The sequence below is a fragment of the Montipora capricornis genome, chromosome 9 (assembly GCF_036669925.1).
Source record: "Montipora capricornis isolate CH-2021 chromosome 9, ASM3666992v2, whole genome shotgun sequence".
Lineage (NCBI taxonomy): Eukaryota > Metazoa > Cnidaria > Anthozoa > Scleractinia > Acroporidae > Montipora > Montipora capricornis.
Window position 1 is genome coordinate 41,751,778 of NC_090891.1, and position 26,148 is coordinate 41,777,925.

Below are 26,148 nucleotides of genomic sequence, written 5' to 3' on the forward strand. Positions count from 1 at the left end.
TTCTTGTTGTTCCGTTACCTCGGGTGTTCCACAGGGGTCAGTGATAGGGCCCCTGTTATTCCTTCTTTTCATAAATGACATTCCCGATGGCATCTCTGGTAAATTAAGACTTTTTGCGGACGACTGTCCCCTATATCTGCACCTTACATCCGAGGAGTCATCGCGTTGTCTTCAACGTGATCTGGATAAGCTAGCTCTCTGGTCCACTATATGGAAACTTGACTTCAATCCATCGAAGTGCTGCGTGCTGCGTATCACCAACAAGAAGGCGGTCTCTACCATACACCAAGACTACTTCCTGTATGGTACTAGACTTAAGGTGCGCGAAACCCATCCTTATCTCGGTGTGCAGCTCTCTAAAGATCTCAAATGGAACCATCACGTGAATTTCATTACAAAGACGGCAACGCGCACTCTTAACCTTATCAGACGAAACTTGTACAGTTGCTCAAAAGAAGTCAAAGCCCGCGCTTATCTTTCACTAGTTCGACCTACGTTATCATATGCTTCCAGTGTGTGGGACCCGTACACCCAAAAAAACATCAATCAGCTTGAAATGTGCTCCCCGCACAGACACTTATAAACTATATTTTTTTCCAAGAACCATACCCGAATGGAATAGTCTGCCTGCCTTTGTAGCAAGCACCTCATCTGTCAATGCCTTTAGGCACCTAGTTTCGAAGCTAAAGTTGGGATTAATTTTCTGTTTGTAACTTATTTTTTCTTTTATTTATTTATTTATTTATTTATTTATATTTTTTCATACCTTGGTGTAAAGCAACATAGCATTTCCAAGTAAATACACTGAAACTGAAACTGAAACTGAGTCCCGACATTTTCGGGTGTCATAATTTTCTCCGTATCTTAAGGAGAGGTTTTGAGTCATCACTTTGTTTTCAAGTAAGTAAGTAAGTAAGTAAGTAAGTAAGTAAGTAAGTAAGTAAGTAAGTAAGTAAGTAAGTAAGTAAGTAAGTAAGTAAGTAAGTAAGTAAGTAAGTAAGTAAGTAAGTAAGTAAGTAAGTAAGTAAGTAAGTAAGTAAGTAAGTAAGTAAGTAAGAACTTTATTTAGACACGGTGAATTCATCAGGCATAAGAACACTACAAGCTATATATATCTATCTAAAAGTATCAAATTCCTTGTAAAATAAAGCTAAAATGTTAAATATGTATAAATTATCCCCACCCCGAAGAAATTAATAAACCTGCTTTACAAGAATGCCGTGTATAAATGGTCAAGCAAAAAAATTGTGACAGCCCCTTCCAAAGCTATTGATAGTTTCCGCTTGCCGCAGTTCCAGGGAAAGGTTATTCCAGATGACCGCACCAGTGTACCTAAAACTGTTAAGGAAGTTAGTGTGGGGTAGTGGAATACCCAGTTTGTTCTCATTGTCCCTTAAATTATAAGAGAGATTTCTTTGAGTGAAAAGGGAGCTAAGATAATTAGGAGCATGGCCATGTAGCGACTTATAGTTTCAAGTTTTATTTATTTACAGCAAACAGTTCAAGTTATTATTAGGCTGGCTTGCAAATAGCCAAAATCTAATCGCAGCAAGCCAGACTCTATACTGTAAAAGAAATAAATGATTATGACATACAACAGCAACATGTAAACATCATTCTTCGTGCTTTCAAATATTTAGAAGGCAGAAGGATCTAGGAGAAAAGGAAAGGAAAGCAGACTAAGCTTAACTTCAGTTAGAAATTTAATTTTTCATCTTGTTAATTAGAGTATCTATCTCGTTAACCATTTTTTCCTTGTGGTTACCCTAAAATCATAATAAAAGACAAGCTTTTTAAAACAAGCGGATGGTATAGTTTCAGAAATGGTATTTCGTGGCCAAAACGTTTTGGGAGACTTTCGAGAAATAGGTCCCAGGGCCCACGGAGATGCGCCCCAGACCCTCCATGCCCGCGAAACCTTTTCCCGTCCGAGGTCGTTCGGGAGTTCACGGTGATTGCTGACAGAAAATTGCAGTTACATATGATTCCTGGTGGTGTTTTCTTATTGAGACCCAAGATAATAAGGGCATAATGTCCGACTCTAACTCGGCATGCGGTGAATGCTGCAGCAAGGAAGTGTGAATCAAACTTCGTTGAATCACCCTCTGTCAGTAATGCTAATCTATTATTTTATTTGAGTTATCCAGTTCAGTTGTCTCCAACCTCCCCCGGAAGAAAGCACCAACCTCACAATCATGAACAACTGATGGTCGTTATATAAGATTTATTTTAACAATTTAAATGTACCAATGACAATTGTATGATCCGATATATCCTTACGGGGAACGTGAAAATAAAATACAGCATTTCGTTCGAGGAAGGCAATCTATATTAAAATTACATGTTTCTAAAGGAGTAGGTCTATATCTTCGTAGTCAGATTTGTTTTGAAAAAGTAATGAAATTATTTAGTACGGTCTCAAACAGTGCCAACCTTGTCATTAAGTTGAATAGTAGCATATGCTTATGATATACCAAACTTAAAATACTTTTTAATTTTTACCCCGTACTCATATATTTTCTTTTGCAACCTTGTAACACTCGGTAACTATTCTTATATAATGATTTTTTTCATACATCTTTACCTTCATAGTATATTAACTGAAAATGCTGTTGTCTCTTGCTTACCTTTTAGAGAAGATTTTTAAAAGTAAATTACACGAATGGACCTTAAACTAAGTTGTAAGAGGGCGAAAAGGCCTGGAAGCCGGAAAGAATCGTATCCAGTCCCTTTTCTATACATGCGCAGTGGTTGATGGGGAAGATTGAGTTCGTGATTCACTTTGCAACAATTTGCCAATCCTTTCCGCTGCTACTAGTCTGAGCAATTTTCTACTTTGTTAACCCCTTACATTCTGGCTAGAATGGTTCAATATGAGGTCCGTTTTAATCGCACCATCTAAAGTCAGGCGAAACAAAAGGTGTATGACATTCTACCTGCATAAGCTCCCAGCAAAGTTAAACGGCTTGAGAGTGACCAACCACCCCCACCTTCTCCGCAAATAAAACTTTTTTAATGGCCCACGAGTAAATACGGTTCACCCGTGACACTAAGTAAAAAAACGTTCTCCGTTTCGGAAATAGCCGGTAAAATAATGGAAAACTGGAGATGTCAAGCGTGGGTGGCAAACTCAGTCCTCGCGGATTCGTCTGTTACACGCGCGCGATATCTTCCATACTCTGATCATTAACGGCGACCCGGTTAATTTCAACGTAATGCCAGTTTCTTAAGTTAGGAAGTATCTAATGAAAATTTCTTATTTCCATATACCTGCTACATGTATAATTTGTAAGGTGCATTTTCTTTATCGTTGTTGTTATATCACTTTGTTCCGAGAGAATTCATTAGGGACCTTGAGCAAGTAGTTCAACGAAGGGCAAAAAGAAAGCCACAAAACATTAGGTTTAACGACGAAAAACAAAGGCTTTGCACGCCCCGCATGAGCGGGGTACATTTCTTAGAAGTTCTCGTCCTCACAACGACTTGAAATAACCAAATTTGAGCTTATGTGGAGGATGCGAGCACTTGAGGATAAAATTTCGATTCTCTCTCCAAACCTTCACACCGTTCATGCCAATTTTATTCCTGGAATGTTGATGTTGCAATAACGGGAAATAATATTGTTTTTAGGAAACGTTCTCGTTGCCGCCGTCGTCTGGTTCACACGAGCGACGCGAGCGAAAGGGCAAGATAATACATGTGTGAACTACCATAACGCAAACGCAAGCATCGACGCAAGAAATGGAAAATTTTGCATTTGTTTGGCCTTGCGTTTGTATTTCTTACATGTGAACAGGTGTAACGCAACCGCAAACGCAAGGTGAAAAATACTCGTTCCATGCCTCTAGGGGTAACTTCGTCCGCCGTCTTGCGATACGCAATTGCGCGTGCGTATTTCAACGTGCTTGCGTTTGCGTTCGACGTGTGAACTTACTTGGGCTTGCGTTTGCGTCCTTCGTGTGAACCAGCCTTTAAGCTCCCCTGTGACCAAAAAGACGTCTTATCCACGAAAACATCTTCACAACAACACGCAGGAAAAGAAATAATTGACCAAGATTTAACTCAAATATTACTGATGCTGAAAACAAACAGCGAAGCGTCATTTCTAATGAGAGTTCCCAAAACTCGTATTCGCTTTTTGTAAAACATTACAGGTATATTCTGTCGCTATTTCAGTTTAAATGGAAAAAGCGATTTCGTCCAGTTCACTCCGAAAGGTTTTGTGCAAGGCTAAAGGCAACACTCTTCAAAATGACAGTCGCTCATTTGGCCTGGTCGCGCTTCTCAAACTGTGACGACACCCCACGGAAAAGTATATCACTAAACAAAAACTCCTCTCTTTCAGTTGAAATTCTGAATGTTAGGAATTCTGGAGGATGGTTTAGCGCGCACCTGTCACACGAAAAAACCCGAGATAGAGCGCGACAGAATTAAAAACATTTTGGACCAGCTTTAAGTTTTCTTTCAGAATTTAAGCCGTATATGGTCCAAAAATCTGCTACAGTTTATGTTAGCTATGGTCGTTGTTGTCATGGCTTTGCCATGTTGAAGAAGTGTTCACTGCGTTCACCGCGTCCAAACCCCCAGTGTTCGTCAAGATTTCATAGTCCCATATACTAGAAGACCGTCCCTTGCCGCCGACAAAGAGTGTCGTGGTCATTAAGGGAGAAAATAGTAACAATAAAATTGCTGAAATGCACATATTATTTGACAGCATATCCCACAATGTGAGGTCTCATCAGATAGCATATCACCCTGAGACCACTCATGAGGAACTTTTCGTAGTGCACTTGAGAAAAACCTGCATTGTCCAGAAAGGTCCAGGTCTGACAAGTACACGAGCAGCCATCCCCAAAGTATTTCCATAGATTCTCTAACTTGTGTTGAAATGTGTTCCTCCAGGTTCCTGATTCATCTGGGGAAAAGAAAAGAATTACAAAAATTGGTTTCAATAATGAAAGAGCAGCTTTGAAAAAAATAACATCCCCGGCCTATTTTCTCAACTAACTTTGAGTCAGTAATAAATGTTCAACCGAGCCGTTTGGTAAAGAAAACGTAAAACATGCAAAAAAATATTGAAAAACATCCGCCCATACAACACCTATCGGTGATCAACAGTTCTAGGCCGAGTTGACCACTCAAATTGTAGAAAAACGAGTGATAGCTGCATGGTTACGAAAATATAGTAACCCAGCGTTGCGAGAAATTTTGATTTTGGTTATGACGACATCGTACCGCGGTCTCTCCGTATCGCGTTCAACCTTTCACGTAAGCGAGTACGCGAAATGTCGCACTGCTGGCACCCCTGTTTTTTGGTCGCGGGAGGTTGCATGGGCAGCGTACTGCATTGAAATTTTGAAGACAACCAAAAAGTAAGTGAAGTACGTTTTAATATGCCGTACAACGAGGAAAGAAAAGAAAACGAGAGAAAAATAAAACAGTCTGCTGGCAACGAGTAAGCGATGCTCAACGTAAAAGCACGAGAAAAGACGATATGTTAGCGACAAACAACGAGAAGTGACGAGCAGGCTGCAGCGGAAGATGGAGCAAGCACGAGGGAACGGGTCGAATAAATGGCGAAAAGAGCAATAAAGAGCACGGGGAAATAGACTGATTTATAATAATGCGTAGGCCGGACTGGTCGTATCACGGTAAGTAGACTAGTTATAAAATATCTGAAAAAATATAAGTAATAATCGAGGAACTCCGCTTTTAGGCTTGCCTAAATATGTATTTCCGAGTTGCTTCATGCCTCAGTTTCAAAGAGAGTCCAGGTGCACAACCATTCAAATGGAAATCAGTTGCGTATTCTTATGCAAATCAAACTCATTTCCCTTTCAATTCTTGGATTTCACATGACGTCACGGCCGCCTTGTTGGTGTCCCCAAACAATGAAATGGCGGCCATGTTGGTGTCGCGATCCAATCCTCCGGAAATTGAAAGCTATTATTATGCTAACGTCTTCTTTTGTTTTCGTTGAAAAACATGGCTGTTGATCACGTGAGTGAAACCAAGAATAGTTGAGCACCAAGACTCACTTTGAAACTTAGACAAACAGCAACTCAGAAATGGCCCAAATAATAATTGTACTTTATTTCTGTTACGTGTAACATTTATGGAAACTGTGCACAATCAGATTTCAGTGAAAGTAATCACTAAGAGAAACCGAGGGGTGTTGTCTTGAAAAATTCTGTTATTCTCAGTCTTGTAGTTAAAAAAGGTAAAGTCTGCTTACGAGCCGAGTGTCCCATTAGGCCGGAGCTTATCCCGGTTTCTGTAGCATCAAGCGTCTAGGAGTATTTCTAGTTAGTTAGTCGACCAGAGTCGAGACACAGTCGACCACAGTCTACTCCCCCCTGGATGGGAAGCAAGTTCATCGCATGGTTACCCCCGGCATTAAATTCGCCGGTACCCATTTCTACACCTGGGTGGAGAGAGGCACCGTGAGAGTAAAGTGTCTTGCCCAAGAACACAACACAGTCAAGCGCACTAACCGTGAGGCCACCGCACCTCATGGGGGTCGTAAATTATTGAGCCGCGAAATTAAAACCTGGTCTTAGCGACGCAAGCATAAGGGAACGCGTTCGGATCATCAAAAACACTTCAATAGTAACGCCGAGCTAATACGTCTGTGAATGTTGCTCATTATGTTGAGATTATGTTTGTGTTGCTAGTGAAAACTAACCTTTCGCGAAACCGTAATTAAAATTGCTCAGATTACCATCACAGCGTTTTAATATCACTTAACAGACAACAAAGTCGGATATTTGCACCACTGAGAGGTTAGACTTTTCCGGAGCTTTCTTTCAGCGTGCTATATTGGCACTGAGGCGGCTTTGGCCAGAAGAAATTCATTTGAACTTGGTCAAGCTTACAGATCATTAAGCTTCTGAACGTCATGTTAAGAGTAATCAAAAGTTAAGAAGCTAAATACGGTGAAGTGCTCCACCAATTGAGTTCGTCCTAATGCTCGCATAAGCTGCGGATATACTCTTATGTGTCGTTCAAATGTGTCTTTCATATATAGTTTCTCAGAAGTAAACTTTATAATCACTCATTTGCTCATGTAGATCAAGCTAAATAATCAGCAACTTTCCAAATAAAGGCCCAGCGAAGTACTCAAGTCGATCACACAGAGGTCAATGATATGGAACTGGTACAAAAGATATTCCACAAACGAGAGACCACTTCAAAGCTTGTGCAAAATCGTTTCACAAGCTTTTGTTTGATAATGTTTTGACTCTTTTCGCGGAAGATTTTCGAAAAGCGCGTCTTGACGTTTCTAGCGCTAGATATCCAGTCCGTCCATTGGAGCGAGAACCACCTCGAAGCAGATTTACATGTAGGGTTGCTTAGCAACTTACTTGGAACAACGCCGGTCCAAAGGTTACAAAAAGCGCAAAAAGACTATATAAAAATATTGGGGTTTGCTCTGTCTCCCTGTTCAAAATTTCGAAACCATCTTTCTTAGACTTATTTTAACTCCAAAAAATCTTGTTATTCATGAATTTGACCCACTTAGAAAGGATCAATTCACATCCAAGCTTGACGACTGTAATGTGTCAAGTGCTGAGACAGTTAAGACTTTCCAAGACTAAACGTTTTAAGTCCTTGAGGCGTCTAACGATTTGACCCTGCTTGGTCGTTTCTCATACATGCACGTAAACCCTTTTAATATATCAAAGTAGGGCTGAAAATACCTAAAAATCGGATTGTGATTTTTCATTGCATACTGGAAACGTTTTTTTCTTTAAACCGCTTAAACAAGCGAAAAAGTGGAAACATGCAAAACTGTCTTCACTTTGGCATCCCCAATCACATTTTCGACACATTTGTTAATCGCTTAATCTGCGTAGTTTCATATTTAAATGTATTTAAGTTCAAAATCTTTATTCACAGAAAGGGAAGCTTAAGATTTAAGGGTATAATCCTTGGGACAAGTAGTTCATAAACCTTCCGACGTGGCGGAATCTCTTCACTTATGTTATTGTCCAAAGTCTTTTCTGTCTGATCTCTGAAGGAAGTCCAAAACTATCCAGTGCTTTTTCATCTCACAAATAGCATTTTATCAATATTTTTCATTCTGCAAAAGCACAAAGCCGTCCGTCTTCGCAATATTTAACACATAATCGACATCAAAATAATTAAAAGATATTATGAGATGCCGGCACTTTTACCTGAAATTACTATAATATCAAAACTACAAGTTTTGTTTTGCACAGTTGGGCAGAAACAAGAAATGAAAAAAAGCCATTTACTAATTCCGACACTCAGTTGCCTATTCCGCAGCAATCGAATGAGAATCGGGGGCGAAACGACCGGATGTCAGAATTACCCAAAATGATCTCCACAATGCTTTAAAAGCTCGTTTTGGGAGTTTGCAGCTGCACCGGTGGCTTAGTTAGTTGAACACCGGGCTGTCACGCGGGAGGTCGTGAGTTCAACTCCGGCCGGACCAACACTCAGGGTCTTTAAATAACTGAGGAGAAAGTGCTGCCTTTGTAACTACATCTGCAAATGGTTAGACTTTCAAGTCTTCTCGGATAAGGACGATAAGCCGGAAGTCCCGTCTCACAGCCCTTGTTCATTAACTCTGTGGGACGTTTAAGATGCCACACACTATTCGAAAAGAGTAGGGGACAGTGTTCCCGGTGTTGTGGTCCGACCTTTCCAGCATGTGGTCGGCTTGGCAGGATTAGCTTGAAGGGCTTTTCTGTGTGAATGAGACCACAACTGTGTATAACAGCCAGAAGTCAGGCTACTTAGCCAAGTGCTGGAAACCAGTCTAAGTTCTAAGCCCATACAAAATATTTTTCTGTTTCTGTTAGGGGAACCTCTCGACTGTAGAAATTCCAAGGTGGCTTTTTTGTCTCGTCTGAAAGTTCTAGAAATGGTGATGGGTAGGATCAAAAACTGCATTACACAGTCGCCTCCTTTTCGCCCAGAAAATTTTATGGGACGTTATTTCCAATACCACAGTTGAGTCTTTACTCAGGTCAGTAACATTCTAGCGTTCTTCAATGCGGTGCACTCCTCAGACTCGGCACTACTTTTCCGAAATATCAAGGAAATCTGTTCAGAAAAAAGTCCAAAATCTTAGTGTTCCTCGAAAGTCTGAGTTCGAAAATTAGAAAATTCGAACCCACGTTTCTTCCTATCAGGTTAGGTGCCCCTTGAGAATTCAGCCTTTAAGAGAGATGAGCACCGTTCACAAGTAAGCCAGCAGAATAAGCAGAGCAGGAAAGCTTTCATTTTTAGCAGAGGATTAAAACTCAGGATTTCGGACGGTTTAAGAAACCTGAATACAACTTTGCCGTATTGTAATCATTTCATGATGATTCTAAGTCAGACTTCAGGATGTAATTTTGCTGATGAAAAACCTTATATGATCACTCAGGTGTGTCAAGTGCTCTAAAGTTATCCGGCCCTCGAAGCGCCTCAGCTTCGGCTATCTGGTGACCTTGACTAAAAATGAACAAGATCCGCTCTGCTCTACATTGAACGTGAATGAATTAAAAACGGCTAAATTAAGAAAAATATCGGTGGGAAACTTTCTTTAAGGGGGCGTTCGATTAGCCTTATTCACCCCTGGGATAATCTTGCTGTTATCGGGATAAAAGGGAAGTTGTCACCATCGTTACCAGACAAAATCTTAAAGATGTTTCTTCCTTTTCAAGTAAGAATCTGGAGATTATACAGTTGATCCTCATTCCAGAATATGTTATCTTCGGTGGAATTCGGTGGAATTCGGTGGAGTCTATTTTGACTTTCTCCAAACTTGAAAAAATGACAGAGGGAGGAGTGGGTACGTGTCTGCCTCATTTTGACACCAGCTTCAGAGATGCCGGAAGTTCCGAAGTGAGACCACTGACAGGTCACCCCCCTCCTCAGGAGCTTGATGAGCTCCTGTCTTCCTTCATGACTGGGTTCTCGAATCAAGCTTTCCTTATAAACCGAGCATTGCAATGATAGAGTTTCAGCTTTTTAAAAGGCGATATTAAATCAACACTGAAAGTACATAAATTTGACGTTTTCCATATTAAGAAAACAGGTTGCTTTGCTGCCAAAATGCAAGGGAAAAAACACAATAACTCAGTATAAACTCTCTCCCACCTGCTACGTGCTCCAAGAAATAGAAATGACCACCCTAAGGAAAAAAGAAAAAAAAAGAAGTTCGCTTTTTAGTTGATAGCCAGCAGAATTAAAGCATCGTCTTGGAGAATTTGAAACTTTTACAGTGCAACGCGCCTTACCTTGGCCACGGTCACCCAACAACCTTCCACATTTGACAATTACGTGTAAATACGTCAACTCAACTACCCATGCAACGGTGTTCAACTTACGGAGGCCGCGTGACTGTCAATCAAGTTCACACACCCTGATTGGCAGACAATTTGTTAAAAAAAATTGTTAGGTGGCCACGCTAAAGCGCGTCGCACTGTAATATCGTGCTGTGTTTGATCAATTAGACAGACTTTTGTTTATAAAAAGAAAGCAAAGACAAACGGAAATGATATTGCAGCGTAAACCTGTGTGTGCCAGAAGACTGTCATAATAAAGCCATTCATAGTTTTAAAAGAGGAAAATTTCTAAATAGTTTTCGAAGAATACAAACAATACAAACAAACAAACACTCCGGTTTTTTTGGACGAGATCTTTTGCTCCCTTTTTCAAAGAAACTTTTTTCCGGTTTCAAGTTGTTTTTGACGCCTTAAGATTCCTGTTTACCAGCATATTCAATACTAGCTCTGCAATGGCCGGATAAAATTTTCATCGACAAACTCACAGAAGAATATATCAAACAAGCCGGTTTTGGCCGGAACGCCAAGCGACGGATGTATAGAATAATATAATTCACTCAAGTTGATCGTAGCAAGCGTTTCCGTAGGGGAACATGCAAGATTTCCGACGCTCTGGCAGAGCGAACAATGGCCAAATCATCGAGAGTATTGCATGTTTCCCCCAGGAAAACGCTTGTTATTGTACATAGACTAATCATCGGCTGAAACCAGTTTAGTTCATAAAAAATGCAGGACAATATAGGTTGTTTACTTTAAAGGAAAAATAACATTACCACACCCATCGACAATTATCGCTTTACGGAACTCGCGCTTTTAGTATAACAATACTGACTGAATAGTTGTCCGCACGCAACTGAAATATTCCTATGTGATAAACCATAGAAACGCGACAGATAACCACCATATCTTGAAATCATACTGTTTTTGGGTCCAACTGAATGATGTTCCAAGTCACAAACAGCGTTCTCCATGTTGTTTTTGATACTGACTTGCCAACACGAATTTTTGAAAACTCTGTCAATAGGTCCTACCATACCTGAAGCATTGTGTTTTGTTATTCTTGTGATTTCTCCCGGAGGATGGGGGGGGGGGGGGGGGGGTGGGATACTCTCTCATATCGGCTATATTGGTATATGCGGCCCCAAAAGGGTATGTTTTTTGCCGTTTTGGTCAGAAATATGGTAACGACTTTGACCATTTTGGTCTGAAATAGGGTATGCTTTGTTCACTCAAGTCTTGAATTGGAATTTTTTTTAGAAGCAGCTTCTTCTTCATCATATCAACAAAGCAATTCTCAAATTATTAAGGCAACCGTGCAACAGCTGAAATAGGTCTGAAAATAGGTCTGAAATAGGGTATCAAATTTTTTGTCAGGTCTGAAACAGGTGGGGATAATCTCAGGTTTTGGTCTGAAATAGGGGACCCAATTTTTCTGGGAGTACCTCCCACTAACCCGGGCAATTTCTTTCCGATACCGTTTTTTTTTTTTTTTTATTTGCACAAATTTAATTTTTAGGTCATATGCATGGTAATTTCTTTTGGATTTTCATTGAATTGTTTCATCTGAATAAATTAAAATACCAAGCTGGCAAGGAACGCTTCTGAGAAAAGTCCTAAATTGAACGGAAAAATTTTAAAAGACAAAAAAGTTCGAATTCCCTATTGGAAGCCGACAACACAAATCAACAACTCGGAAATTATGACATTTTCATGTGTCTTAGGTCACGCAAAGAAAGCATTTCAAGGTTGATTAACGACTCACCGGTTTGATAACTCTTGTAATTTCGGCCAAAGTGGCTCTTAAATCTTCAACCGAGCCCAGTGTCAAGGTACAGCCAACGGCTTCTACGGAGCCATCGGGGATCACATGCATGCTTTCTGCAGGGCCGCAAACAAATTTCTTGCGGTGAACATGTGAAAACTTTTTCACGTTTTTCTCAAAGTAGTGCTCCATATGTGCATTAGGATCAAGCGCAATCAGAAAACTGCCTTCTGGTAAAAATTCAAAGTTCGCTCCAGTTCCTGCTCCAATCTCTAAAATAAGCTTCTCTCCTTTGACGGTTTGCAAGTTCTTCTTCATAAGAGCAAATAACTCCTCTTTGCGTTTTCGAAGAGCTTTGTTATAAAGATGGCTGAAAATATTCATGTGCAGCGCGAAAGCTCTCTTGTAGGCCACCGAAGCTATCACAGTGTTTCGGATGTTTTCACTCATTATGGCAGCGATAACACACATGACCAACACAACTGCACATATTCCTAGGATCAAACCGTACGCCATCTCTTGCAACTGCATAGAAGGGTCTTGTCGCTCGGCTTTGATGTCGTGTAGACTTCGTTCAGATGAAAAATTATCAGTTCTAACCCCTTGAATGCTGTAAAAACAAAGGAAGAAATGGAAGAAACACGGCTTGTCACTTCAGAGAGTCAATCTCGCCTCACCACACTTAAGGTGATGAGATCAACTGTCAGTGCCGGAACTTCCGCCGGAAGGCCAAAGATAATAAATCAAAATTAATCTTCAAGAAAATCATCTTACGAAAGAGCCCTGTGTGGAAATAAAGTTGTTCAAAAATAGAAATGTACTATTGTTATGCAACGAAGCATAATTTGGATTTTGTCTCCTAAGGTTTGTGAATTAGTCACACAATTTGCATGGCCCACAAGGAATTGCTTGCAAGAGTCAGATGCATTCGCGAGTGAAACCACATCAGGTGATGAACTTGAATCCGGTTTATGTTACTGATATCGAGATAAAGCGGTCCACGTTTCGACGATAAAGGCTTTTACCTTCCACATTCCTTCAGCTCTCAAATTAAATGGAAACACGTGTCTTAAGCAACCCAATCGCGGCAAAACCACTGCAAAAATCTCTCCGCATTTTTTAACGATAGGTCAGACGTGAAATTTATGCACTGACTCGTAGGATAATTTTTATTGTAGCCTGCAATCGGGGTATCACGTGCCAATAGGGACTACGACATCACCTCAAAGTATCGTTAGTCTTCAGCGATTATACCATGTCGTTCATGGCGTGCAACGTGGGAGAAGTACGTGTATCTTAAAAATAAATTGGGTACGAGCGGTTTCAGAGTAAAAATAGAGAATAAAATGTTCACATTTGTGTGCCCACGTTGTCTGTCGTTGATACCTCAAATCTGGCGATTTCACATCGTTCCGCGACAATATGTGCTAAAATGCATGCCACACGTGCAGCACGATTTCCTCTTTGAGGCCCTGTTTACAACAATAATAAAAGCAAGGTGACACACGCTAACCAACACATCACGCATGCGCACAATCATTTCACCCGGTCAATTAGCAGCCATGGACAGGTAGAATGACATTGGTTGAGGCCCTGTTTACAAGCAGGTAGGGTAACCCTACTAGCCCTACTGCTAGTAGGGTTGCCCTAGCAGAAGGGTCAAAGATAACCCGGGTTTACAAGCAAAATTTCACAGGTAGGGTTACCCTACCGCCCGGGACAACTTTACGTGCTTCGTAACCGCCAGCATTGCAAACACAATGGAAATCGCTAAAAAGTTGTCCCGGGTAGGCGAGTTGTCCCTAGCAGAGCGTTTACAAGGCAGCTATGATTACCCTAGCGCCAGACGGTAACCCTAGCTGCCTTGTAAACAGGTCATTGAAACAAAGAAGAAATGTGTGAGTGCTAGGGGGTACCCCTAGCACTAGGGTTATCCTACCTTACTGCCGTCTTTACGGCGCCCACAAACGAGGAACATTGTTGCGGAAACAAATATTTTCCCGTTTGTTTGCGGCCCAAGGAAACATTTCTTGCGGGAGGAAAAATGTTTCTGAATTTGTTGAAAAACATTTTGCTTTCTCAGCAAATGTTTCCTCGTTTACGCGCCGAGAAAACTTCGTTTGCGGGCGCCTTTGCTCTATCTCATTTATATGGCGGCTTCGCTGCAAAAAAGGGACTTTTTTACGACGCGATCGTCGTCAACGAGAACGCCATAAGACAACAATGTTATTGGTTAAAAGAGGCAAAATATTCGTGTTGCACGTGCGGCACGCATTCCGAACGTATTTCTTTCCTTCTGCGAATTAACTCATTTGCATTTATAACATTTATAACATTTCGCGGGAAATTTTTTTGGCAAGCTACTTACTGGAAATATTATTTCTGGCTACGTGTTTCATCTTATTTGTCCAAATTAAATGTCTGTTGGAATTTTTTTATTAAACAACGACGTACAATCACCAAATTTGAGGTTTTGAGGACAACGCGAGTGTACAAATGTGAATCGTTCAGTTTTAGGGCGCTTTTCGTTTGTCACAACTGGCCGGCCACACCCATCAGTTTTCAAAGAAAATGCAACAATTTGAAGGAACACTTACATGATAATCCATCGAATTCTTCCGGAGGAGAGTATATCATCCTCGAAGAGTGTTAATTTGAAGGCGTTGTAGAGTTAGTCCTTCAAAATACCTGGTCTGGCCGATCAGTTCAATCAAATGGAAAGCGCCATCAGTCTGAAACCGCTCGTACCAATTTATTGTATGGCGCTAAACGAGATGAACTAATCGCGAAAAACGTATGATGGCGCAAAGTTATATTTTGAGGTGATGTATTAATTAATCGACCGAGCCGTCGTCGATCTTAAACGAGTTTTAGAAAATACAACGGCAACGTTAGACTTTCTCAAAGCCCGTCTCTCGGGACTTCGCCCCTCGCTTTCGCTCACTAGTGCTCGCTCTCTTTCGCAGCCGACCTGTGGCAAGTCTACAGCAACGTCAGATACAACGTCACTTCAAAATATACCTTAACACCATCCGCGTAAGTATTTCGCGATTATTTGATCTTGTTGACCTTGAACAACAGGCGCGATCTATCATAAACTGGATTTATAGGAACGGTTCTGAAGTGAAGGATTTCCTGTTGTATGGTCACATTGTCGTCAAAACCTGAAATTTGATGATTTCACGTTGTTGATTTGTGGACTAAGGCAAACAAATGCACTGAAACGCTTGCTTTGTGCTGTTATCGTGCACGTCACATCAAACGAGTAAAAATTGTCGGTTTTCGCTGAGAGGGGAAAACAACTCCCAGAGAACAGCAGAGAACCAATAAGGTCAAGGAGTCATAAAGATGACTTTGCCAATCATGCTTTCTGAGGTCATCCCCCACCACGAGATCTCACTCGTACACTAAAGCGAAATTTCCTCGGCGCTCTATCTAGGAGTGCGAGGTTGTGCATCGTTGCATTTCCGGGTGGATGGGGGGTCGAGAGAAAACTTTTACGAGTCATGATGAGAACAAATAACTTATTTGCTTTACAAAAAGCATTTTGAAAAGTGAAAAGTAAATTTTACAAGTTGAAATTTGCCTTTTCTTTCAACAAGATCTTGCTTTTTTACGTGAAGCTACTAGGAGTCAAGATCAGTTATAATAACCGTATGCGTTCTAAGGGTGAGTATTTTTAAAATTCCCTAGCCGTCATTTCATCAAATCTCCTATTAAAATAACTGGTGGAAGATAAAATTTTCAGGTAAAAAGCTTCCTGTTAATTTTCTGCGAGGACTAAATTTAATGTGCTTTAAGTTGCACAGAATTTTCATACTCAAGTGAGCTATGATCCTCGCAGTTATAAACGCAATTTTAGCAATTGCGTTTATAACTGCGAGGATCATAGCTCACTTGATCTCGTATCCGCATCGATCAATGAAAGCTGAATTATGCCTTTTTTGGAAGTGTTAGTGTTTTGCACACATTCAGATAAAGACTGAATAAATTTAGTGTTGAATTAGGCAAATTTATGTTTCACACATAATCGAAGCCATTCTTATGATACACGAAATGCTCTTCCCTTTTAGGCGCCTTTTTAATAAACCAACGCTAAAAATTCCTAATCCTTTGATTAAGACATCTGCAACTGTTTTTTATATCTATGTCCTTCCTTTCTGCGTTTTTTAAATCCCGATGTATTTTGATTTGTAACTCGATCATTTTTGTTTCATGTCTTGTGTCACGAATCACTATCATCCCAGTCTGTATCGAGAAACGTTTGTTGCGGAGTAGCAGTCACTTTTCGAGAAATGAATATATCTTTGCAAAAAAAGGGGGACTTTCTCCTTGTCGAATTAAAATCGCTTATGATTGTTAAAGCGACGACACTAACTCACCTCTTACCTTTTGAGCCGGGGATCTTGGTGAATAAAGCGACATTCTTGCTCTACGGCGGTTCAAGCAATCATTCATTCATTGGTCATCATGGGGTGAATGTACTAGACATGTTTCTAAATCAGTAATAAACCGAACATTTTCAAAATTTCCAGTCATGGAAAGCTTTTAAGTATTTGGAATATGTGAACTGCGCCGTAAATGTTTCGTCTCAGTATTCACTATTTTAGGTAAAACCGGATACGCTTATAAATTTCGTTGAGCTCAATTATCAACGAGCCTCAAATAGAGCACTTTTTCTTAAACAAATCTAACTGATTGCGAGGTCCTTCAACCAGATGAATTCTAGGGGTTTGATTTGGAGCATATTTGCACCATCTCAGGGCGGCGAAATTGTGAAATTGTCCGGCTGTAAATATAATTTTTGACACACTTTTGTGTCATACGATTCATTTCATATTCCATTTCATCATTGACACTTCTGTATGTAAGGTGTTGAGACTTCCCTGGTGAGAATATTGGCACGCGAGCCCACCGACAGAGCGTTGACGCGCGCTTCAGTCAGTACAGTACACCGAAGTCTATTTAACAATTAGACCCGTACCCCTCGAAGCCTATGGCCTTAAATATGGTCGTAAATTCATGATCGCGTAGCTTTTAAGAAACCAGTTTGATGGAAAAGCACACTGGCTCCATGATTTTGAAGGCAAAAGTTATTATATATTATAACGACCAGAACGAAATTAAACAAAACAAACAAGAACTCTTTCCGCTTTAAAAACGTAAGTACTTATCCGAAGCGGTCGTAACAATTGCTCATTTTGCCTCAGTAGAAACCGTCCGATATATACTGTGAAAATGTCAAGGCAGGGCTTCCGCTGTGCAACAAGAAAATGACGCATGCGCACTTTTTATGTGTGACAACTTTCTCGTTTTCAGAGTCTTCGTTTCTTTTTGTCACTAGTGTGACAAGCATGCAATCAATGTGGTATGGTACGCTGAGAGGGACAAAGATAAGTTTCCTTCTTGCCAAACCGTCTGCGTGCTGAGCTCATAATGAATCTCGAGGAAGTCACGCGTTCAAGTCTATGGCTAAATTGAATGTCAGTATATGTGTTTAATATATATTATCGTTAATTTAATTTATACAGAATAAGTTTTTGGCTAAAACCTTTGCATGTATGTAGAGTAAATTTAATGCAAATTTTTCATTTATCGATATACTCAAGTCTATGCCCGCTTTTCAGTCCACCAGGACAAAGAAACGCTGGCGCTGTTACGATAAAAGAAAAATCACCACCAAATATGCCTAATAATCTCTCCGGTTACGAAATTGAATGATTGCCTGTAGTCGAACGAAAAATAATTAAGTGAAATAAGGTTTTTAAAATCCGCTTACAGTCCTAAATCCATGATTGACTGAAATGAAAGACCATTCATCAAAAATACACTAATACATGATAATTTCCAGAATCCTAGAGGCAATTCTGGAAGACACAACAGGCTCAATGAAAAATTAATTCTAGACTATCGGGAAATTTGCATTAAAAAGTGTCGAAGGATTTCGTTGTTTCGAAGTTCTGTCGAAAAATTTTACTGAAAGTGGGCTAACCACTTCGTTTCAGGAGGTTTGTTTAATTAATCGAGATTCCGGCATACAAAAAACGGTAACCCAATATTCACACCAAGAATATCAAAGCTCTGGTTTGACTGTTGAAAGACGATTGACTTCTCGCAGCATTATCATCAGCTAATCGAGACAGTCACCACGTTTGTTTCACCCTGAGGTTATTTCCTCTTGCAAATGTGTGGGAATGTGAGAGGGAAGCCATCGAACATGTCGAGTCGGGAAATCTGGATGTTTTAATTGTTGAGTATAGGTTTGCCCTTTGTCGCTAAAACCTCGTTTTCATTTCTTGTCAGCACTGTAAGCACTTTGAATTAACCTCTAAAGAATTTGGCAGTACTGAATACCGGCTTTTAACAGCCTGTTTTCAGTTGTCATTTGTTCATATGATCGATTCTTGATTTATGCCATCAATGATGGTGCTAGACGTCCTCTGATGTTTTCAATTCTCCTTGAGATCTTCCTCTCAGAGAAAACTTTAACTGCAAACGTTATTACCCTCTGACAATATGTGCAAAAAATCCAAGAGATATGTTAGAGGTGCTGTTTGAGAAAAGAAATATTATAGTAATATTTTGTGATACTTTTACTTGACATACCTGAATGAATTGGAAACAGTTCCTCAGAAGAATGAAGAAAGCTTGCTCTAACAAGTCAAGCTGGTGCGTCAACTAAGCTATCTTTTGTTTGCTTCTAGTATTTGTACCAAAGCACTGATCGTGATTGGAAACTTGATATCGATTACCGCAACGCAAGTGTATTTGTCATTTGGTTTTATTCCTAATTCTTTCTTTCACTATATTAAAGCACTTTGCATGCCAGGGCCCTAACTTTCATCCAGCTTTTACTGAAGACTTTATAATCTCTGTTTATCTAATCTTTTTGAGGATATGCGATGATACTTGCCTCTACATATTTACATTATCGCGATGCATGCCGCATCGCTGAAGTGTGTTCAATTCCTCTCTGGCATCACGGAAGTCTATTCAACTCCTCTCTGCTAATGTAAACGCGTGGCGTTTTGACCGTATTGCACCAAACAGCGTCACTCACGATTATGTCGCACGCAACGTTGAATTGTGTGAGGTTAAAGGTTATGTAAACTTTCAAAGTTTTCAGAGCCACTAGAGTTTGTTTACATAAAATACACTACTGATTTCAAACTATTTACCTTCAAAAAGCAAAAATAAACTAAACGTTAGGATACAAGGAAAATTTGCTTCAAGCAAATCGATTGCTACCACTTGCGCAGCATTTTCCACTGCCCACACTGAAATGTTCGAAAACGCTGAACGTTGTAGGTTGAACAATATGCGCATGCTCGGAAGAGACACGACTGATTATCCCGTGCGAGAGTAAGCATGCTCCAGCACTACAAATGGAAAGATCTTGATAGAGCCAATGCCCTTTCAACACACTTTCTTCTTCAATCAAAAAACCAAGATAAGGTCGGTATGAAAGGGTATCGATGTCACGAAATCAAGGACGGTGCCTACTATTGTTATTGCGCATACGTTCTGCGCATCTCGAGATACTCTGATTTCCTATCGGCGGTGCTTAATACAGGGATATTGGTTCGGGGTAAATCGTATAATTTGATGATTCTGTATGATTCGATTTAAAACAACGGACATTTCATATTCTCAGTATGATCGGTTTACAATACGTCTTACAAACCGGGTTAACTTAAACGATCTAGACTAACAACAAATTTCAGAGATCTAAATTACTTACTTCTATGGCGATATCCAGTTGAGAAAACCAAACGGGTAAGTAATCGGTAAGCAGACAAGGATAGCAAAACGAAGGAGCAAAAAGTCGATCAGATCTACACGTGCCGCAAGATTAAAAATACTGAAAGGTATAAAACGACAAGCCGACTAAATCACAAGATTAAATCACAAAGTTCAAATCCGAAGTGCCAATCATTGACTAATCAATAAACGGAAACCACTGTTCTTATTGGCGATAATCAATTTATATTTAAGTAAACGAAACACTCTAGAAAAAAGTTTGACGTGATGGAAAGTAATATTAAAAAAAAAAATTAGAAGAATTTAGCACAAATAAGTTAGAAAATGTTAGAGAAAAAAAAATACTGTAAAACACGGGCGTTTAAATTTGATTTACAGAGAAAGCATTTTCCTTGCTTTACAAGCAATTAAATCCTGGAACCAGAATGGAAAAAGACTGAATCTAGAATTACAGCTACACAGGTAACTGTTAAAATGGAGAAACCTGAAAATTATCCCACACAGCCCCTGGTACTAATTTGTATAATTTCTCTTGTTTAAAAACTTTCTGGTTTCAATCAAAATCAAGTATGCACATTGTCATGTCACAGGCCCTTTAACCGCTTAGTAGACCGCAAAACAGTCGTATTTTTTGCGAACGCAAGCAACGCGATAAATATTCAAACGAAAAGCAACGCGATAAATATTCAAACGAAAGGTCTAAAGCGAGTGTAGATACGGCGAGGGAGAATGGGGAGAGACGCGAAAAAATACGGTTTCTCGCCTCACACGTGAGGCTCGCGCGCTTCACACGCGAGGATCACGCTTACGGCGCTTCGCGCCTTCTGAAAATGGAAGAAAACGACTGTTTTGCAGTCTAGATTGACTGTGAATGACCCATATCATGACACATACCTTTTGCTGCTGAATGGCCTGCAAAACCTCCACATTTTCTAGCAGCTGGCACAACACAGCGCCAAGAGGGCACAGCGCCAAGAGGGCAACGTGAAGCTTCAACATCCCTCCTGGAAGGCATGAGTCCTCAAAGATAACTCCATCCCAGAAGTCTATAAGTTCATCAACAAGAGGTTTAAGAAATGGATTGATATCACCCTTTGGTTCTTTGGGGCCTGGTATAATCCCGACAATTATCACATTTTCAGGTTTAAACCTCTCCTCCCGAGGAAGATTCATTAGCACTAGATATATAACTCCACAACTGTGATTGGTGTGCTTGTAAGGCTGCAACCAATCCACATTGAGTATAACGCCTAGGTTTCCTGCTGTTGAGAAGTAAGGATCTCCGTCAGAATCCAAGAAATCTTTGCAAACTCTGCCTTTCCTTCAAATACACCCATTGAATTTCCAGTGAGGTCTCTTTTCCTCCAAGATTCAGAAAGCCAGGTCTTGTAATCTGCGCCCTCAATGAATCTGACAATTTCCTAAAACAGTACAACCTCTTAGGATAGAGGAAAGCAGATCCATTCTTGGATCGCATTTGCTTCATTAAAATTGCACCACATTGCTTCCTTCGGTTTCTCTGGAGATGATTCAGAAATCGGACATTGTCACATTTCTTTGAAACAACCCAGCCATTGGTTTTCCTTACAGTACATTCCTCAGTTTTGTACAATGTACAGCACTTTGGACAGGCAACAAATTTCTCAAACTCATCTTGTCCAAGTCCAATGTATGATTTGGCCATATAAAGTGTCTGTGGTAAACTTTGTGCAAATTTAACAACAGACTCGACCTTTGCCACATTACCAATCATTGTAATAAAAAGTCTTAAGAATTTCAACAGGTTTTAGCATTCCATGATCAGAAACTTTATAAAGTGTTTGCCAAAGAAAAAGGAACAAAACAAGGACTTTTGATTCTGACGACACTTCATACTGGCCAGCTGAGCTACATGTACTTGCTTCATCAGATTGGTCTTCTTCACCATACTCAAGACCATCATCTCCAGTTTCGTTATCAATTCCATTTTCATCAATTCCCTACAATAACAATAAAAACAGTAATAAGCTAGGATGATTGTGAAAATGACAAATTTCTTTTCTTATGCACATGCTGTCTTTCCACATGTTTATGTATGCAGATGTAAATATACACCATTATCTGCATCATAGATAGGTGTCTACAGGTGCATGTATAGTACAGACAGTCAGGGTGACCTGACAGCAGTTCTTCTGAGATACTCATGTTATGGTGCGTTTTCACTCACGTGACCAGAAGCCATATTGGATTACTGAAACAAAAGAATGTATTTGCATAAGAATAGAGTTCAAATCCCAGAGGATTAGTTTGGTACACCATCATGGCTGCCATTCCTTTGTTTTGGAACACCAACATGGCCGCCATAACGTCATGTGAAAACCCTCTATACTACAGTATACATGAATGTATAACAGGCATACACCAGCAGCCTGCCTGAAGGGGTTTATTTACAAAAAAGCTAAAGTAAATAGCTGAGATCATAGACAAGTCAGAATAAAATAAGCAATTAAGGCTTACAAATTTACCTGTCGTGTACGTCAATGTTTTATTCCACTGTTAGCTAAAAAGACATTCAGCCAATACCATATTTCCCTGTGTACAATATGCACTTTTTTTCCCACTAAAACAGCTCCAAAAATTGAGTTGCGTATTATACACGGAATCCTTTGTTTTAGAGTCTCGTCCCTCATTAGCATATTAAAACAAAGACACATTGGTTTTTTATTGAAAAGTAAAAGGCTGAACCAAGAGTTAAAAATTAAGATCCACTAACAAATTAACCTTCCTATTTGAATGAACAATTGATCAACATAGCCGTCACTTTTGAGAGATTAATTGAAACATCAAAATTGCCGTGAAACTCACCCGAGTTAAACTGTGTATGATAAATTATGCATCGTTAATTTTGCTGAAGATCATCTGATTTCACACTTACATAAAACTTTGCAAAGAACACAACTACCGACTACATGTTATTGGAAATACGAAATGCCACTGAACTTCGACATGCTGAACTGAACGACAAGTGAAGGCCTCAGAAATCAGGTCTTTAAGGACTTTTGAAATTCATGCACTGTTTTCTTCTTAAATTCAACAACAAACCCACACCAATATGTAACATGCTTACATGTATACTGTATGTTAAGTATTCAAATTTGGTAAACATGTAAATATGACAATGGCAAATGTAGTTGTACATGTACCACTTACTTCACCATTATTTACATAACCATTAGAACAATCCCACGCACAACTTGTCCCGCAACAAAAAAATTGTGTTGATTTTGTTGCAGAAAGTAGAACGGACCTCTACTTTCTGCAACACGCTGCAGCAACTTGCAACACAATTTTTTTTTGCGAGACAGGTTGTGCGTGGGATGTAAAACGCGCGACATTGCATTTTGCAGCAATGTTGCGAGACAAGTTGGACATTTCTGTTGCTCGTATTACTGTAGCTTAAAGAGAGCTTATATTGAAATAATGTATCTAATTAACTACTATGTCTACATGGTTTCAATGGAGTAATGTTGAAAACAAGTAGATACAATAACTTTTGTCCACAATTAGAGACATAATTGTACGTCTTCCAGTATGCTTTACATGTAACTATGTTTATATTGCTGCAAAATATCACATTCACTGGGCATAAAATTATATTTTGCATTTTCTTATGGAGTGATGTCATGGAGTGATGTTCAAATACTTTTCCCAAAATGGGTCAATGATTGACAGGCCATCCTACTCATGCTATTGGCGCAAAAAAGTAATCACCTTTAAAATACTTATTTAATGTGACTGTTTGAAATGAGCATGACATTTTTAAAAGGTGCTGCTTACGACTTGGCAAAGTGCAACTGACGTCTGCCATTTCAAGTGTTTATATAGTCCGTGAAATAGTTTGACCTTTAACCCAGCTTTTTGGCTTTAATTAACAAATTACCGGTACGTTCAAGAAGGAAAAGGGTAAATTATACATTTTTCTCAATAAGAATATCATTTAATTTAGTCTGGAGTGCATGTACATCAGGCATATTTTGTATGTGCTTGCACGTTAAATTTTACAAAAGATCATTTGACTGATCGTTCAATAAAACAGTCAACTCTCTCAAAGGAGACACCTAAGACTTGCCCTGTAAGGCAGATGAATTGTTAGCTCTTTACATGGACATGGTTAGCTGGTATTAGACAAGAGTTTTTGGCAACTACATGTAGATGTAACAATCACTTGGTACAAAATCCACTTTGCTGAGAGCAAGCTACATTTTTGGGTATTAATGAACTTTTCCTGTTTTGTTCTGACCTGTGTGTAACATGTACTTGCTCTTCAGCATGACAGATTTGTACCATGTGGCTATTTGCAAGGGCCATTTCATGGTTGTCCTTGAACGCCCTTTATCAGGGTTTTCAGTAAATTTGATAGTGCATTGTAGGAAACAAACAATGTAGTACTAATATTAAATGCTAGACTACACAACTCTCTGTATTGTGAGAACATCCCTTAGGTGTCTTTCTTTCAGAAATTACTTTTTTAGTCAGTATTATTATTATTATTATTATTATTATTAAAATGTCTAGTACAGACTTCCCTCAGAAATATAACTGCTCTCATTGTGTGAAAAGTGCTAGGAACTGAAATGAATAATTTGAATAAATAACTGTTACTAAGCATGCAATAATACTGATAACTTACACTTAATAATTATTTCTTCTTTACTCCCAGCTGTTTAATGCACGGTTACAGGTTTCAAGTGACCAAGAAAAGGAATTATTGCAGTCACTGAATTATGATTATGTCAGTGATGAGGAGAATGGTGTTGGAGTGAACAAAGGCAAGTGGGTGGTCCGTCGTCCAATCTGGAGGTCGAAAAGGGCAAGTGTACTGATCGAACGACTCCAGCAGCAGATAAACAATAGCCAGCGAGAGGACCTGAGGCCTTGTGTACCGAGAGTTGAGGGTGTGCCATCATCAGAGAGGCAAATGCCCAGGCATAATGTAGCCTGGGCTTTAGCAGACACTGAGCCTGCACCAGGACGCGAACACTCAGTGGAGGAGCTGGAGGAAGAGGAGGAAAAGCATTCAACACCAGTCTCTATTATGCATAGAAGTGGTAATTAAAGGCAAGTGAAAAGGCAACATAGACACATACCACGCTCTCATAGGAGACAGAGACAATTGCCATCCAAAGTGACTCTGAATAGAGTGAACAAAGTTTTAAAGATACTGAATAAAATAATTGATTTATTGATACATTATATATATTTCGTGTTGAAAATACTGGTGAGAGAATACCTTAAGTTCTAACGTTTGCGTACAAAATTTTACAGTGTTTTTTAGACTTGGCCTCTCAAATGGTTCATAATGCTTTTCATAACATAGCAGCATCTACAGTGGTTCTAAGTTCTAAAGGTTGCATACAAAATGTTATAGTGTTTTTAGACTTAGCCTCTCGATTGGTTCATAATGCTTTTCCATAACATGGCGGCATCTACCGTAGTTGTAAAGTTTGCATACAAAATGATAGTGTTTTTTACACTTTGCATCTCAAAAGCTGCATTATACTCTTTTCATAACACAGCAGCATCTAGTTATAAAGTTTGCACAAAAAATGTTAAGTGTTTTTTCTTGAGACTTTGCTTCTCAGATGATTATGCAACATCTAGATACTAGACAAGTGTAAAGTTTGCAGACATGTACAATAATGTTCAAGTGTTTTATAGGTTTTGATTCTCAGATGGTTCTTTATACTTTTTCAGAACATAGGACCTTCTTAAAGAAATGTAAAGTAAATTCTTCCTTAGTTCAATGAAACTAAGCATACATGAACAAGCAACAATATAAGGTTTTTTATTTATTTAATAAAGAATCATCATGGCAGTTGTTCGCTTTTTGTTGGGATAACATGCATATTGTCCTGGTATTTTTTCTTTCTCTTTTGGGTGGGTTTTGCAAGGAATCCAAGGAATTGATCAAGGAAGTAAAAAGTGTGTTCCACTCGGCAGTTTCAACACAGTTTTGAGGATATACAAGCTTTGGCATGGGTCAACAGTGCTTAACGAATGCGTCAGTATTTGAACACAAACATGTTTCATACTTCGCACAACTCTCGTATCCCAGTTGAACACCACAGAACATTTGATGTGTGTCATTTAGAATACCTTAAAACCTAATGTATGCGTCAGTATTCGAATATGAACAAGTTTCATATTTCACATGAGTCGCGTGTTTCAGTCGCACGCTTTGGAACACGTAGCATGTTGTCTGATTGTATTTCACGGTGGTGTATATTACCTGTATAAAATCCCAATCTTGATGACACAAATACATCTTTGGCTGTGAAAAATGTG

At 39.5% G+C, this 26,148-nt stretch overlaps 1 protein-coding gene across 6 annotated transcripts in view; it reads right to left on the minus strand.

Moving 5' to 3' along the window:
- Nucleotides 1–2,209: 2,209 nt before the first annotated feature.
- The window catches only part of LOC138016547 (thiol S-methyltransferase TMT1B-like), a 34,389-nt gene continuing 10,450 nt past the window's right edge, over nt 2,210–26,148 (minus strand). For 2 of the 6 annotated variants that reach the window (XM_068863714.1, XM_068863713.1), the window contains exons 2-5: nt 20,719–21,803; nt 12,064–12,673; nt 10,114–10,147; nt 2,210–4,915 (exon numbers count right to left, since the gene is read on the minus strand). In XM_068863714.1, the coding sequence (XP_068719815.1) occupies nt 4,704–4,915; nt 10,114–10,147; nt 12,064–12,673; nt 20,719–20,753 (891 nt within the window). In that variant the 5' untranslated portion in view covers nt 20,754–21,803 and the 3' untranslated portion in view covers nt 2,210–4,703. Of the gene's footprint in view, nt 4,916–10,113; nt 10,148–12,063; nt 12,674–16,452; nt 16,637–18,669; nt 18,896–19,804; nt 19,925–20,718; nt 21,804–26,148 lie in introns of those variants that run through there. The other 4 variants (XM_068863715.1, XM_068863718.1, XM_068863719.1 and 1 more) reach the window with 4 other exon arrangements.